Source organism: Impatiens glandulifera, chromosome 2 (assembly GCF_907164915.1).
Source record: "Impatiens glandulifera chromosome 2, dImpGla2.1, whole genome shotgun sequence".
NCBI classification, from domain to species: domain Eukaryota; kingdom Viridiplantae; phylum Streptophyta; class Magnoliopsida; order Ericales; family Balsaminaceae; genus Impatiens; species Impatiens glandulifera.
Genome location: NC_061863.1, coordinates 14697253 through 14709619, shown reverse-complemented (window position 1 = coordinate 14709619; position 12367 = coordinate 14697253). Strand labels below are relative to the sequence as shown.

At 36.4% G+C, this 12367-nt stretch overlaps 1 protein-coding gene across 1 annotated transcript; it reads right to left on the bottom strand.

Moving 5' to 3' along the window:
- Window positions 1–5844: 5844 nt before the first annotated feature.
- LOC124924389 (keratin, type I cytoskeletal 9-like) lies at window positions 5845–7457 on the bottom strand. Its single transcript, XM_047464432.1, has 3 exons — window positions 7005–7457; window positions 6460–6914; window positions 5845–6292 (listed from the first exon to the last, which is right to left on the bottom strand). The coding sequence occupies exons 1-3, from the start codon at window positions 7455–7457 to the stop codon at window positions 5845–5847; spliced, it is 1356 nt and encodes a 451-aa protein (XP_047320388.1).
- Between the last annotated feature and the right edge of the window lie 4910 nt (window positions 7458–12367).

The following is a 12367-nucleotide window of genomic DNA, read 5'->3' as shown; positions in this document are numbered from 1 at the left end:
ATCATTATTTTTATATATTTTACATTGCAGAATAAATACAAATTTAATCAAAATAGAATATTCTTTTTTAGCTTTTGAGTCTTTTTAAATGGTCAATTCAATGGCCGATTTTGGTTTTATAAAAAGTTTTTTTTATCATGACCTTTTATTTACATTGAACTTTATGTATTTTTTTAATTATGTTTTATTTTATTTATATGTTAAATATGTCATTAATGTTTACATATTTACAAAGAATCATACATAAAGTTAAAGACCTGAGCTAATAATCATACATACAATCATATTACATAATAGAAAAGACAAAAGCAATATTATTATGTAAAAGATAAAAACTAAAGGTGAAGTCAAGAAGCTTACAAAGATGGTTGCTTTCTTGAATTAAGTGGATGAACTCTTTTATTCATAGACAATACTTGTGACCAATAATATAATTGGTGGTTGCTAGGAAATTTCAAAGGGGAAACCTAAATACACGTGAATGTAAAAAGAGATCTCTTGTGCAAGGTGTTAAGAGGGGTATTTATAGGCAAAACTATGAAACCCTAGGGCCCAAAAGCCCATTTAACACACTGGACCGACTGTTAGAAAGAGAAAACCATTTTAAACATGTACAAATATTTTTTTTTAAAAAATGGAGCAATCTCAATTTGACATGTCACTAAATGTCAAGTGATATCCAATAGGATTTAAGCTTTTAATTAATAATGATGCAATACTTGGTCATTTTAATTTTTAAAAAAAAATGACAAAGCCTCACGCTTCTCTTCAATACGACTGATTCTCATTCCTTTGACTTTCCTATATTCTTGCAACTTCTTTGACCGCACATATAAGATCGACACTTCAATATTTGTGGCTGTCACCATCAAGAAGATGGTCGCTGCCTTCACCTAATTCTTTTTAGCATTGGATTCCATGGGTCGGATCTTGGGCATGGGTCGATCCATGTCACCGGTCGAATCCGTCAATTGGATCCTTTCCTTGGCCTTACTTCAGGTTGACTTGCCTTTAATTTGGATCTTATTGGCCCCATTTATAAATCTGGTCCGAATCTTGCATGTGGATCTTGTATTGACCCATTAAAGAGTTACGCATCTCCTTCATCCTACAAAAAAAACATTTTGTTAAAAAACAAATAAACAATTTTATTTTTAATTATTCATATTTCTAAGGAACAATTCTAATTAATAAAAAAAATGATAACTAACTAATCTAATCGAAAACTAATCTAACAATTTAAAACAAAACTAATCTAATTAATGAAAACAAAATATAAAAAATATACCTACGATTTACAAAAACATTAATATATATTTTGTAAAAATAATTTATAATTACCCAAGGTAATTAATTAAATAAAACCTTGAATATTCTAAGTATAATAACTTCCCTAAGTGTTGTAACATAGATAAATTACTACCTTAACTTATTAACAATCCAAAATCAACTATTTCCAAACACTCAATTGTTCTAAAAATAATTGTTTTTAAAATAAATCGTGCAATAAACCCGTGAATAAATTCGAGAAATTTGTATAACCTCGGATTTATTAAAAACATAAATTATAAAATTGGAGGGTGTAAAATGAGTGTCTAGAATTGTATCCACAATGCTGACATCTTATGAGTGCAAATTTGAGAGTGAAATGAGAGTATTGTAGTTTTAATTGAGAGTGATGTTAATAATGAATCTTTAAAGATTAATGTATGGTGATATATGTGGGTACAAAATTTTAAAAAATGGTGTTTTGAATTGGAACAAAATTCTCTCTTACAAAGACTTAACCCAATATGTGGTATATGTGGTTGTGAATTTGAGAAATGATGAATTATATGCATGTGTGTGTTTGAAAAAGATGGTACGGTGATATAAGATTAAATGTGATTTTGAATTTAAGAAATGAATGAGTTATATGTGTATGTGGGTGCTTAAAGAATAATGTATGGTGGTATGTGACTAAAATGACAATAGTGGTGGTATATGTGAGTAAAAATTTGAGAGAATGTGTTGTTGCACAAAACTATTAAACAAAGAAGAATTTTGATCAAGTTCTCTTTATTTATAAGATAACATTTATTTTGGATTTAATATTTATTATTTTTATGAGGATGAGAAAATTTGAATTGAGATGCATCTTTGAATGATAAGATATGGTGGTATAAGACTAACTAACAATGATCAATGGTGGTGATATATATATATATAGATCAATGGTGGTATATATATATATATATATATAAGGAAATTGAAGGAAACGATATGGTGGTATAAGACTAAAATGATAATAGTTGTAGTATATTTGAGATAATGTGTTATTGCTTAGAAAATCTTTTAAATAAAGAAGATATATAACATGATGAGTGAAATCTCATTTTATTGTAGTTATTTTCCAAGAGAAAAATATGTGTCAAGAAGTGAAATATATTACCTACTAGATCAAAGCTAATATAATAGAGCTATTGATTATGGGAAGAACCTTAAAAGTTTCTAATTCATTTTTACCTTAATAATTGAGTTATTGAGATAATTGGTAGTTGGTTTCTCGAGAGATAAGACACATGTGACATTTAATGACATCACTCCTATTAAGGATCTAATGCCTTAATACAAGATTGACTAGAAGATTTACTCTATGAGCAAACATCCAATGGTCGTACTATGTGGGTTAGATCGAACAATTTCATACTTTACTACTCCTCTCTTCAAGTAATTCAGGTTTGATAAGAGAAAGATCTTCAAAGGAAGACTCCCATTCACAAACTACCCCATCCACCATGAGAAATACATTGCTTACTTGAAGACATACTATATTGCGGACATTTAGAGGCTGGCCGTGAGAAGGGTAAACGGAAAAGACATGAGGACGAGGATGCTAGGAATAAGAAGAAGACTTAGATTATATTTTTCCTTTTGTATTTACATTCGCGTAATTTTTCTTTTGGATTTGTTGAAATTCTGAGCAACTTTTTTTATTTTAAGTGTGAGGATGAAGGAGGTATGTGTTTGCGATTGTGATTGTGATTTATTTTATCCACACACCTCAATAAAATGTAACTTCTTTTAACACATCTCTTTTATGAATGGAAATGAGCGCCTATCTTTCAATTCTAGAATATATGTGCATATGAGACTATGAGTAACATATTACTTTTTCTTTTCAAGATCTTACACTCCCTCTACGTGATCCCACTATAGATAGTTTGTGAAGAATATGACGGAAGAAGAATCATATAACCCTACCCTGATCCGAAGGATGACAAGACTTACTGTAGAGGAAGAGATAACAACTACAAGAGCCGATCTCAAAGCCATGGACTAGAAGCTAATTAGTTTCTTTGAGCAATTCACGATGATGACACCCTCGTCTAGTCTGCCACCTACCATGCCTTTCCATCCATCCACTCAACTTCCTTTTTAACCACATTCTCAACCACTGAAATTCACTTGTTACTAGAATACTTTCAATAAGTTGTTCTATTTTTTAAGTACCCATAGAACAACTATATAACTTTGATACATTTTATTGACCATACTTTCAGATTTTACAACTCAAATCATTCATAGAGGAGTAATGATACTAGAACCCATAAAAGAAAATATATGTCGTCTTATAAATTTGAAATAACACTTTTTTTTATGACAATCTAATATAGCAAAGTTTCTTGTTAACCAATACATTCCGAGTATGACAAAAAATCCATTTATGTCAAGCACCACCCATCTCATATGAAAAAGCTACTAACTTGGTTGATTTAACAATCGCCGATTTCTCAGCTTCCCTAGAGTGGAGAATCGACAAGACCAATTTCTTTCTCTTCTCTAGGATTGGCTCTGAAAGTATTTGACTTCTAGTACCATGAACGACGCAAGAAGAAGGGGTGGATTCATATCATTCAACTAGTAACAAGTTATCTTATATACAAATATTATAAGATTTATATACTAAATTCCTAATCATTTTATCACATAACGATGTTTCAACTAATATACCATTTCTAGGTTCAGAAATCCAACCATTCTTTTTCACAAAATATTCGGCGACAAAAAATATTTTGATAGGATCGACTTTATCAATAGAGACGGGGGTCTGACGATTGATGAAGACTTATGAAAAATGGTTTGAAAGAAATCTTGTTAGGGATTTGATTCACTTTCTATTCTACGCAAACCCTTGTAAACACTTGAAACATAATCAAGCACGGAAATGTTTACTTAGGTTTGAAGTTTAAGATGAAAAATGAGAAGATGACAGAAAGGAACAACACAACAGTTTGTTTATGGATGTTCGAAGAAAACTCTCCTACGTCACCCCTTCTTCCAACCACCAGAAGGATTCACTATAATATGACTGAATCAAATACAGTTTGCACACACTTAGCTCACTATTGAACAAAACACACTCTGTTCAATTTACAATATGAAGAATATCACTCAGCTAAAGGATGCTTTGATTCTAACTCTCTCTTTATTAACACATAGTACAATTAGGAAAGCAGCTCATAGTATGAATATTCAAATGCTTGATTTCTCAGTAATTTCAGTAAGCAAGAAGATCGACTGAATTCACTCTTTACGATTCCGGCCAACACATTATCCGTTGTCCTTTAGAATCTTTAAATATGCACAGGTACCAACGGTCGAATCTTCAGAATAATACGTGGCACTTTTCCATTGGAACGCCTCCATAATACACAGTAGACTCTGAATATAAGGATCGTGGCCGTACACAATAGGTAGTGCGCCGAATATTCCTTAGAGATTTACCTGGAAAATAAGTAGTGGGAAGGATATTCGCTTACGTGTCATTTGTTAATTGGTTGCATCGGACTGTTGTACTGATCTTCACTAGAAAGTGGAGCAGGAGTAGCGTACAACTGTAGCACGTGGGTAGGCGGGAGCTAGCTTCAAGCAACTGCTCAAACAAACTATTAGACATATTTCAGTTAGACAACCTCGTCTAATGAAATCAAACGTCCCCGTCTAATAACAGAATCTATTAGACCACCTGGTCTAATGGGATTAGACTTACGTATAATTACAATCACTTCAGACTAATCTGAAGGAGTTAGACTGCACGTCTAACTTTCACCAGTTAGATTGTACGTCTAACTTTCACAAACTATTAGACCGCACGTCTAACTCCACTGAGTTAGACTGCACGTCTAATTCCGTTCCACTTCAGACTTGTCTGAAGGAGTTAGACTGCACGTCTAATTCTGAATTCATTAGACTGCACGTCTAACTCCACTGAGTTAGACTGCACGTCTAATTACGAATTCATTAGACTACACGTCTAACTCCACGAGTTAGACTGCACGTCTAATTACGGAGTCTATTAGATTGCACGTCTAACTCCACGAGTTAGACTGCACGTCTAATTCCTCTAGTTAGACTGCACGTCTAATTCCTCTAGTTAGACTACACATCTAACACCGCTTAGTTAGACTATACGTCTAACTTCGCTAGTTACACTACACGTCTAACTTTGTGCATCTAATGCCAAATCGGTCTAATGAACCTCATTAAATCCAAGTCTTATGAAATCTGACTTCGATACACCTGCATCAAATACAGTTAGACTCAAATATAATCCATTCATCATTTCATCATCAAAATTCCAATAGTCAAACTATTTCAACACAACAATTTCTCCCTTTTTGATGATGATAATTAAATCATGTATAGATAAGCAAAATAAATATATCCATCATATAAATGCAAGTAAACCCATGTTTACATGTAAAACTTGTTCATCCAACATACACAACCACTTTCAAAAACCAGTATTCCACAAACATAGTCACGGAAACATAGTTTAAAAACAGAGTAAGAGAAAGGAGATCATTGTTCTTCCCTTTTTACTCGAGGATCGATTGGATAGTTAAAACCTCCACCACTTACTCCTTCACCGGTTAACAGGTTTTGGAACGGAGGAAGAGTACGACCACCACGACCGCTTCCACTTGATCTCCCACCACGATCACTACCACTGGAACGACCTCCTCGATCACCACCAGATTGCCCACCACGACCACTATTACTGCTTCGGCCTCCGCGATCACCACCGCTTCGACCTCCTCCTCTTTTGGTTAGTCTTGGATTTTCATCGTTGGTTGGTGCACGCTTAGATCTGGTACCGATTGACACACCGTCACCTCTTCTACTGGGCTCACCTTGAGTGATACAATTCTGTTCTCTTTCAGAAGCAGCTTTCACATTTTCTTTCTCTTGAAACTTTCTTGCAATGAAGTCGGCATACTCTAATCTTTCACCTTCTGTTCTTCTCAAGCTTCCTTTATTTCAATGAGCCGATTCTTATATAATTCCATTGATTCCATGACCTCTCGATGATTACCAAGATTTATTTGTCTTTCAAGACTCATCATTTCAGATTGACGACTGTAGAGCTACTATTCAAATTTGGAGAATTTTGAATTTGAGACATGAGTCTCATACGTGTTCTTCTTTAGTGTATTATCCAACTCTTTAAGGATTTTGACACATTCAGCAACTTCTTTTATGTCCTCTTTCTGAGTCTTCAAAATATTCACAACATGTGATCCCATAGCCATAACATTCGTTTGAAGAGAGGAAAGCAAAGAAGTCATAGATTTCAGAAGCTTGGTACCGTCTGCAAAGGATCCTTCATTGGATGAATTATCTTGTGATTCTGCTGCCATGCTCTGAATAGGATTAGCTTCAGTGGGAATCTGTAGAGATTGCTCGGGTTGTTCCTTCTCAGACTCATTTCCAGTTTTATTCCGCTCTTCTTCTTCCAGCTCCCTTTCTGCTCTTTGAAACCTTTCATACAGATTTCCCTTGTTGTGGAGAGGATGAAGAAAATTCTCATGAAGACTACCAGCAATAACATCGGGAAATGGTAAAGGCTTGCAAATTCTAGCATTTTGATCCTGTTCCCCCTCAGACGAGGAACTCTATTCTTCTGCATTTTTGTCTTTTGAGGGTTCCCCCTCAGATCTGGTAATCCTTGGCTGACTAGCCTCAGCCTCCTTTTCTTGAGCTTCCTCTGTTCTGACAACAGGGGATATCACAACTTCTTTTTCATTAAGAGTTTGAAAAATCTCCTCAACAGTTCCTTCTTCTTGAGTTACAAGAGCTTGGACCAGCTCTTCAACAATATCTTCTTCTTGATTTACAAGAGCTTGTTCTGACTCTTGAATTATCTCTTCTTCTTCTTCTTCTTCCTTTAGAGATGGATTCTCTTGAATGGGTTCCTTATTTAGCTCGACAACGGGTTGAGCCATTAAGCGTCTTTCTTCTGCAGAAAGATTTCCATATTCTATCAGAAGAGTAACAGTTTGCTCATCTGTATCAGCATTATCAGTAGAGGCATCCATTGGCTCATCTTCATCGGAGAAAATACTAAAATAGCTAACCCCTGAGCAGTTAGCTCCATCAACGTATCTCGTGACTACAGACAGATAGTCGGCCATAATTTCATCTAACCTCTTTAAAACTTTTACTTCAACTTCATCACCTTTTTCAATGGGGTTAAGTTGGCTTTTCTGGCTTCAAGGATGGGGAATAAGGCTCTTCCTCTCAAACAGGATTTGATCAGATCTTTTCTTTTCAGAGCTTCCGACACCTGCAGAGTCTTAGCCCATTTAAGAACCTCCTTTTCATTGGCAACAAGTTTACTCCATTGGGTACTTATTCCCGACCTAGTAATGACCTCATCATACTAAATAGACATTCTGTTATGGCTCCATGAGTCAAAGATTTCCATTTTCTCAGCAGCAAAAGCCTTAACTTTATTCATCATGAGGTCAACAATGCATGTTACCTCAGAAACATCTTCACTTTCTTCAATTGCAATGTCTTTCCCTTTTCCAACAACCTCAACTGGTTTTGGAGAGGGTCTTGGTTCACCAAACACAATTCCACACGACTGCCTTGTGGAACGCATTAATTCATAAGCGGATGGTGGTTTCTTGAAAAGTCTAGAGGAAGCTCGCCTCGAGTAACTTTTCCAGTAACTATTGAATCTTTCGAAATGGGGTTGGTGGAGGAAGACTCTCTAACAGGAACAGAGGAAACCTTTTCAGCATCATCACCAGCAACAAGGGTAAGGACTGCACCTTATTCTGGTTGGGTAAGATCTGTAGCACCAGCGGCTACTTGATCAGGTTGTTGAATATGAGACTTAATCCTGTCAATATTCTCAACATTTAGACCATCTGACTGAACAGCAGGCCCCTCAGCAGATTCCTTTTCAGGATTAAAAACAGATTTATCTTGTTCCATTACAGGAACATCAAACTTGGGCACATCGGCCAGAGATATAGGAGATGCTACCTTTGATGAAGCCTTCATCGATTTAGACGCGCGGGGCGCCTTTGACTTGTCACCTTTTGAGACAGATGACCTGGATGATCTCCTCAACTGACTAGCAGCCGGAGATAGTGGAGACATGGGAATAGTGGCAAGTTCAATTGGACCTTTCCTGATTCTGGAATCAACAGTTTCAGAATCCTTCTTCAAAGAGCTTCTTAGACTAGTAGAACTAGCATCTGATTCATTGACGGTTTTGGATCTTTTTGCTCCGGTTGACAGGATGGAAGCGGCTGACTGTTTAGATCGAATAATCGATTTTCCACCTGTCTGCTGACTAGAAGCACCCGAATGTGTTTCCTTAAGATTCTTCATCCTAACCAAAGTGTTGGCAACAATGAACACATTATACACCCTGGTTGAGTTGATCGGTTCTGGTTCGCTCATCGAAACCCCCAAATGTTCCAACAAACGACTTAGTTGAGCAGCAAATGTTATACTTTCTTTGTTCTCCTAGTTGATGGAGAAGCAAAGATTGTTGAACAATGTTGAGGACCAGTTGACCTGAATCCCCTTTGAAATGACACACATATAGTCAAAACGATCTTGACTATAGAGGTTAAATGAACCAGCCTTCCCCTGAAGCGCTTTGGCCACCACATCATTTAGCAGAATAAACTGTGGTTTAAGAACTTTCTTACTTCCGTTTACATGAATCGCCGAGCCATCGGAAGATAAGACCTTCTTCATCTCTTCTCTTATTTCCGTTGACAGATCCTTGTTGAAAGTATGACCCTCCGATGGAAGTTCGAAGAACTCTGCGTACAGGGCTTCATCGAAAGATATTTCCATCTCATTCATAGTTGCTAGGATGAAATCGTCCACCATTGCTGCAGATGTAAAGAACTCTCGAACTTCCTTCTTGTAAAAGATGAAAGGACCGCCAAGATACTTTCCGAGACCGGAATACTCAAGGGTTCTGAACATATTTATCACTTCCGGCTGATCGAAGGTGTAGACAGACGGAAAATCCACCTGTAAAGTACAATGACCCAGTGTGATTCTCTTGTTCACCATTTTTAGTGGAATATGAACTGACACAAGATTAGCACAGGCTTTTGAGAGAGAAAGGCAACGAAATCTAGGGTTCTTAGAAATCTTAAGAGATAAAACGCTTTCAATCTCATGCAAAAATGTCCTTATATAGACCATGGGAAGTTATACAAGATAACCGCCGTTTTTCCTAGGGGTATGGCCCATCATTTAAAATTAGATGTCCTTTCCAAAGAGTCATTATTAAAATGAGGGTATATCAGTCATTCTCTTTTAACTTGAGAGACACGTGTCTTCATATTATTATGAGATGACTGTTTTAATGTTTGAGCGGGAAAATCAGATATCTCCTCACGTGGACAGTTGTCCTTGATCAGTTTAAAGGCACGTAGTTAGACGTTTTTCTTACTGCACAAATCTATAGAACTAAACGTCTATTAGACGTGTGGATCCATTAGACGCATACGTCTAATTACGTGTTGTCAAGAATACGTCTAATGTCTATTAGACGTGTACTTCTAATTACGCATAAACACCACGTGTTAGACATGTGTTTGGTTAGACGTGAGCATCCTCTTGCTCATGACGTAAAAACGTCTAACGTCTATTAGACGTGTACGTCTAACCGCGTTGGTTTTAAACCACGACATAGGCTTAGATGTATAGATTGTGAGCAAAAATACATCTAAGTACATACCATTTCCTTTAGACACCCTTGTCTAATAGACCGATTAAGATCATTCGTCTTGAGAGTATCTTTACTTTCAAAGTAATTTTTCCCTCTCATTTTGTACAATTACAAAAATGAATAACCAAGTGTTTTGAGATCCTTAGAACCAAAAGTATTTTACTACAAAAATACATAGAAACATTTATTCTTATGAAATGACAGTAGCCATTGTTGATCCTCTAAACTGCATACTTAAAAGAGTATTCTCCATGCTTCCTTTCTGCAATCCTCCTGCATCACCTACCTAACAAACTATTTACAAACTTGGTACCCATATTCAATTGGGTCATCGATCAATTAGTCCCTTAGGAATCCATATTTGACATATTCTAATGGATTTCCCATGTTGCGTTGTAATTAATGCGTATGATTTTGACTTAGCAGACAACTTTCTGCTAGCCACCAATCCCTTAGCTTTTGAAGAAGACTTTCTTTTAAAACTCCTTGACTTTGAGTCAGGTTTTAGATTGCCAGACTTGCTAGCTGCTTCTAATTATTTTTCAGCCAGCTAACAGTTGGAGGAACATACATAATTTCATTCTTAAAAGCTATTTATTCACGAATGTGATCAGATTTACTATGAGTCATACCACCTTTAACAAAACTTATTGGCTTAAGCTTGTCATTTGATGAGTTTGACTTTTTGCAGGACAGGTTAAAGTCATTGCCATCAAATTCAAGACCGAATCTAGATCTAGTAGGTCTTAACATGCTGATCTGATATTTGACAACTTCTCTAGACCTTGTCCATGCATTGACAACATAATTTAACCTCTTGTTTTCAGCTGAAATAGTTTGAATCTGTTCTTTGAGCATCTCATTCTCAGATGAGATCTCTGTAACTTTCTTTTCAAAAACATTTGATTCAAGATTTTGAGATAAAGCTAGTTGAGATACATCAGATGAAGATTTAATTTCATTTAGGGATTCTGCTAGCTTTCTGTACTCAATGACCATGTCATTTAGTGCAGCTACCAGTTGTTCCCTTGAAAATCTTTCAGAAGAAAAGTCAAATACCTCAGTTTCATAGTCTGTTCATCATCTTCTCTTGCCATGAAGCAAGCCACCTCTTCGTCATCACTATCACTGGATGAGAAGTAGGAGTCACAGATGCTTCATCGGTTCTTCCCGTCACCTGCAATAAAAGCCTTCAACTCTTTTCCATCATCCTTCGTATCTTCACGTTTTGGCTTCCGGAATTCCGATTGATAATGACCTAAAATACCACAGTTAAAACACCTAACATTAGCCTTTGATTTTTTATTATCATTAAAATTTGAAGAGCTTGAGTTAGGGTTACTCTTCTTCATGAAGTCGCCAAACTTCTTCACGAAGAGAGACATGTCATCGCTGCTTAATTGTTGTGTCGCTATCTTCACATCAGTAGTTACAGGTGGCTCTTCAGCAGTCATTAGAGCTTTGGCAATGATAATAGATGTGGATTGATCTTCTTCAATCCGACAGTTTAGCTCGAACACATAGGCCTTGAGATCAGTAAACAAGTCGAAGAGAGAGATCTTGTTGAGATCTTTGGATTCACTCATAGCCATCGTCTTTATGTCTCATTCCCTTGGAAGAGCACGCATGACCTTGATAGCAAGCTATCTGTTGCTATAGGTCTTGCCAATGATGGATAAGGATGAAACAATCTTGCTGAATCTAGTGTCGAACTCGTTCATTGTTTCACCAGGATGCATCTTGAAACTGTCAAACTGTTGAGTGACAACCATGATCTTGTTTTCCTTGGTTTGCTCGTTGCCCTCACACAGTTGGGTAAGTCTGTCCCAGACCTCTTTAGCAGTCTTACACTCGATAATGTAGTTGAACATGTTGTCACCGAGAGATCTGTACAGAACATCAAGAGCCATGTTGTTGAGGTTGTTCTGCCTCTTTTCTTCACTGGTCCAGTCGACTTTTTCCTTATCGATCTTGATAGGACCCTCTGTGATGACACTCCACATATCGTCATGAAGAGAAGAAAGATGAGCACGAAATCTCTTCTTCCATACGGTTTAGTTTTCTCGAGAGAAAGTTGGAATGGCGGTTGCACTGGCATCTTTGGTTAAGGTTGTCATTTTTCAGGAAAGGCTTGAGAGTAGAAACAGAGCTCTAATACCAATTCATAGGATCAGCTTTATCAATAGAGACGAGGGTCTGACGATTGATGAAGTGAAAAACGGTTTGAAAGAAATCTTGTTAGGGATTTGATTCACTTTCTATTCTACGCAAACCCTTGTAAACACTTGAAATAGAATCAAGCGCGGAAATGTTTACTTAGGTTTGAAGCTT

Bases quoted from the DNA above. Each gene is read 5' to 3' on its own strand.
- LOC124924389 (XM_047464432.1), bottom strand. From the start codon at position 7,457: ATGGCCGACTATCTGTCTGTAGTCACGAGATACGTTGATGGAGCTAAC. The intron at 6,915-7,004 runs GCTAGTCAGCCA...GAGGGGGAACAG, and splicing joins CTCAAGAAAAGGAGGCTGAG to GATCAAAATGCTAGAATTTG. The intron at 6,293-6,459 runs GTATGAGACTCA...AAATAAAGGAAG, and splicing joins AATACACTAAAGAAGAACAC to CTTGAGAAGAACAGAAGGTG.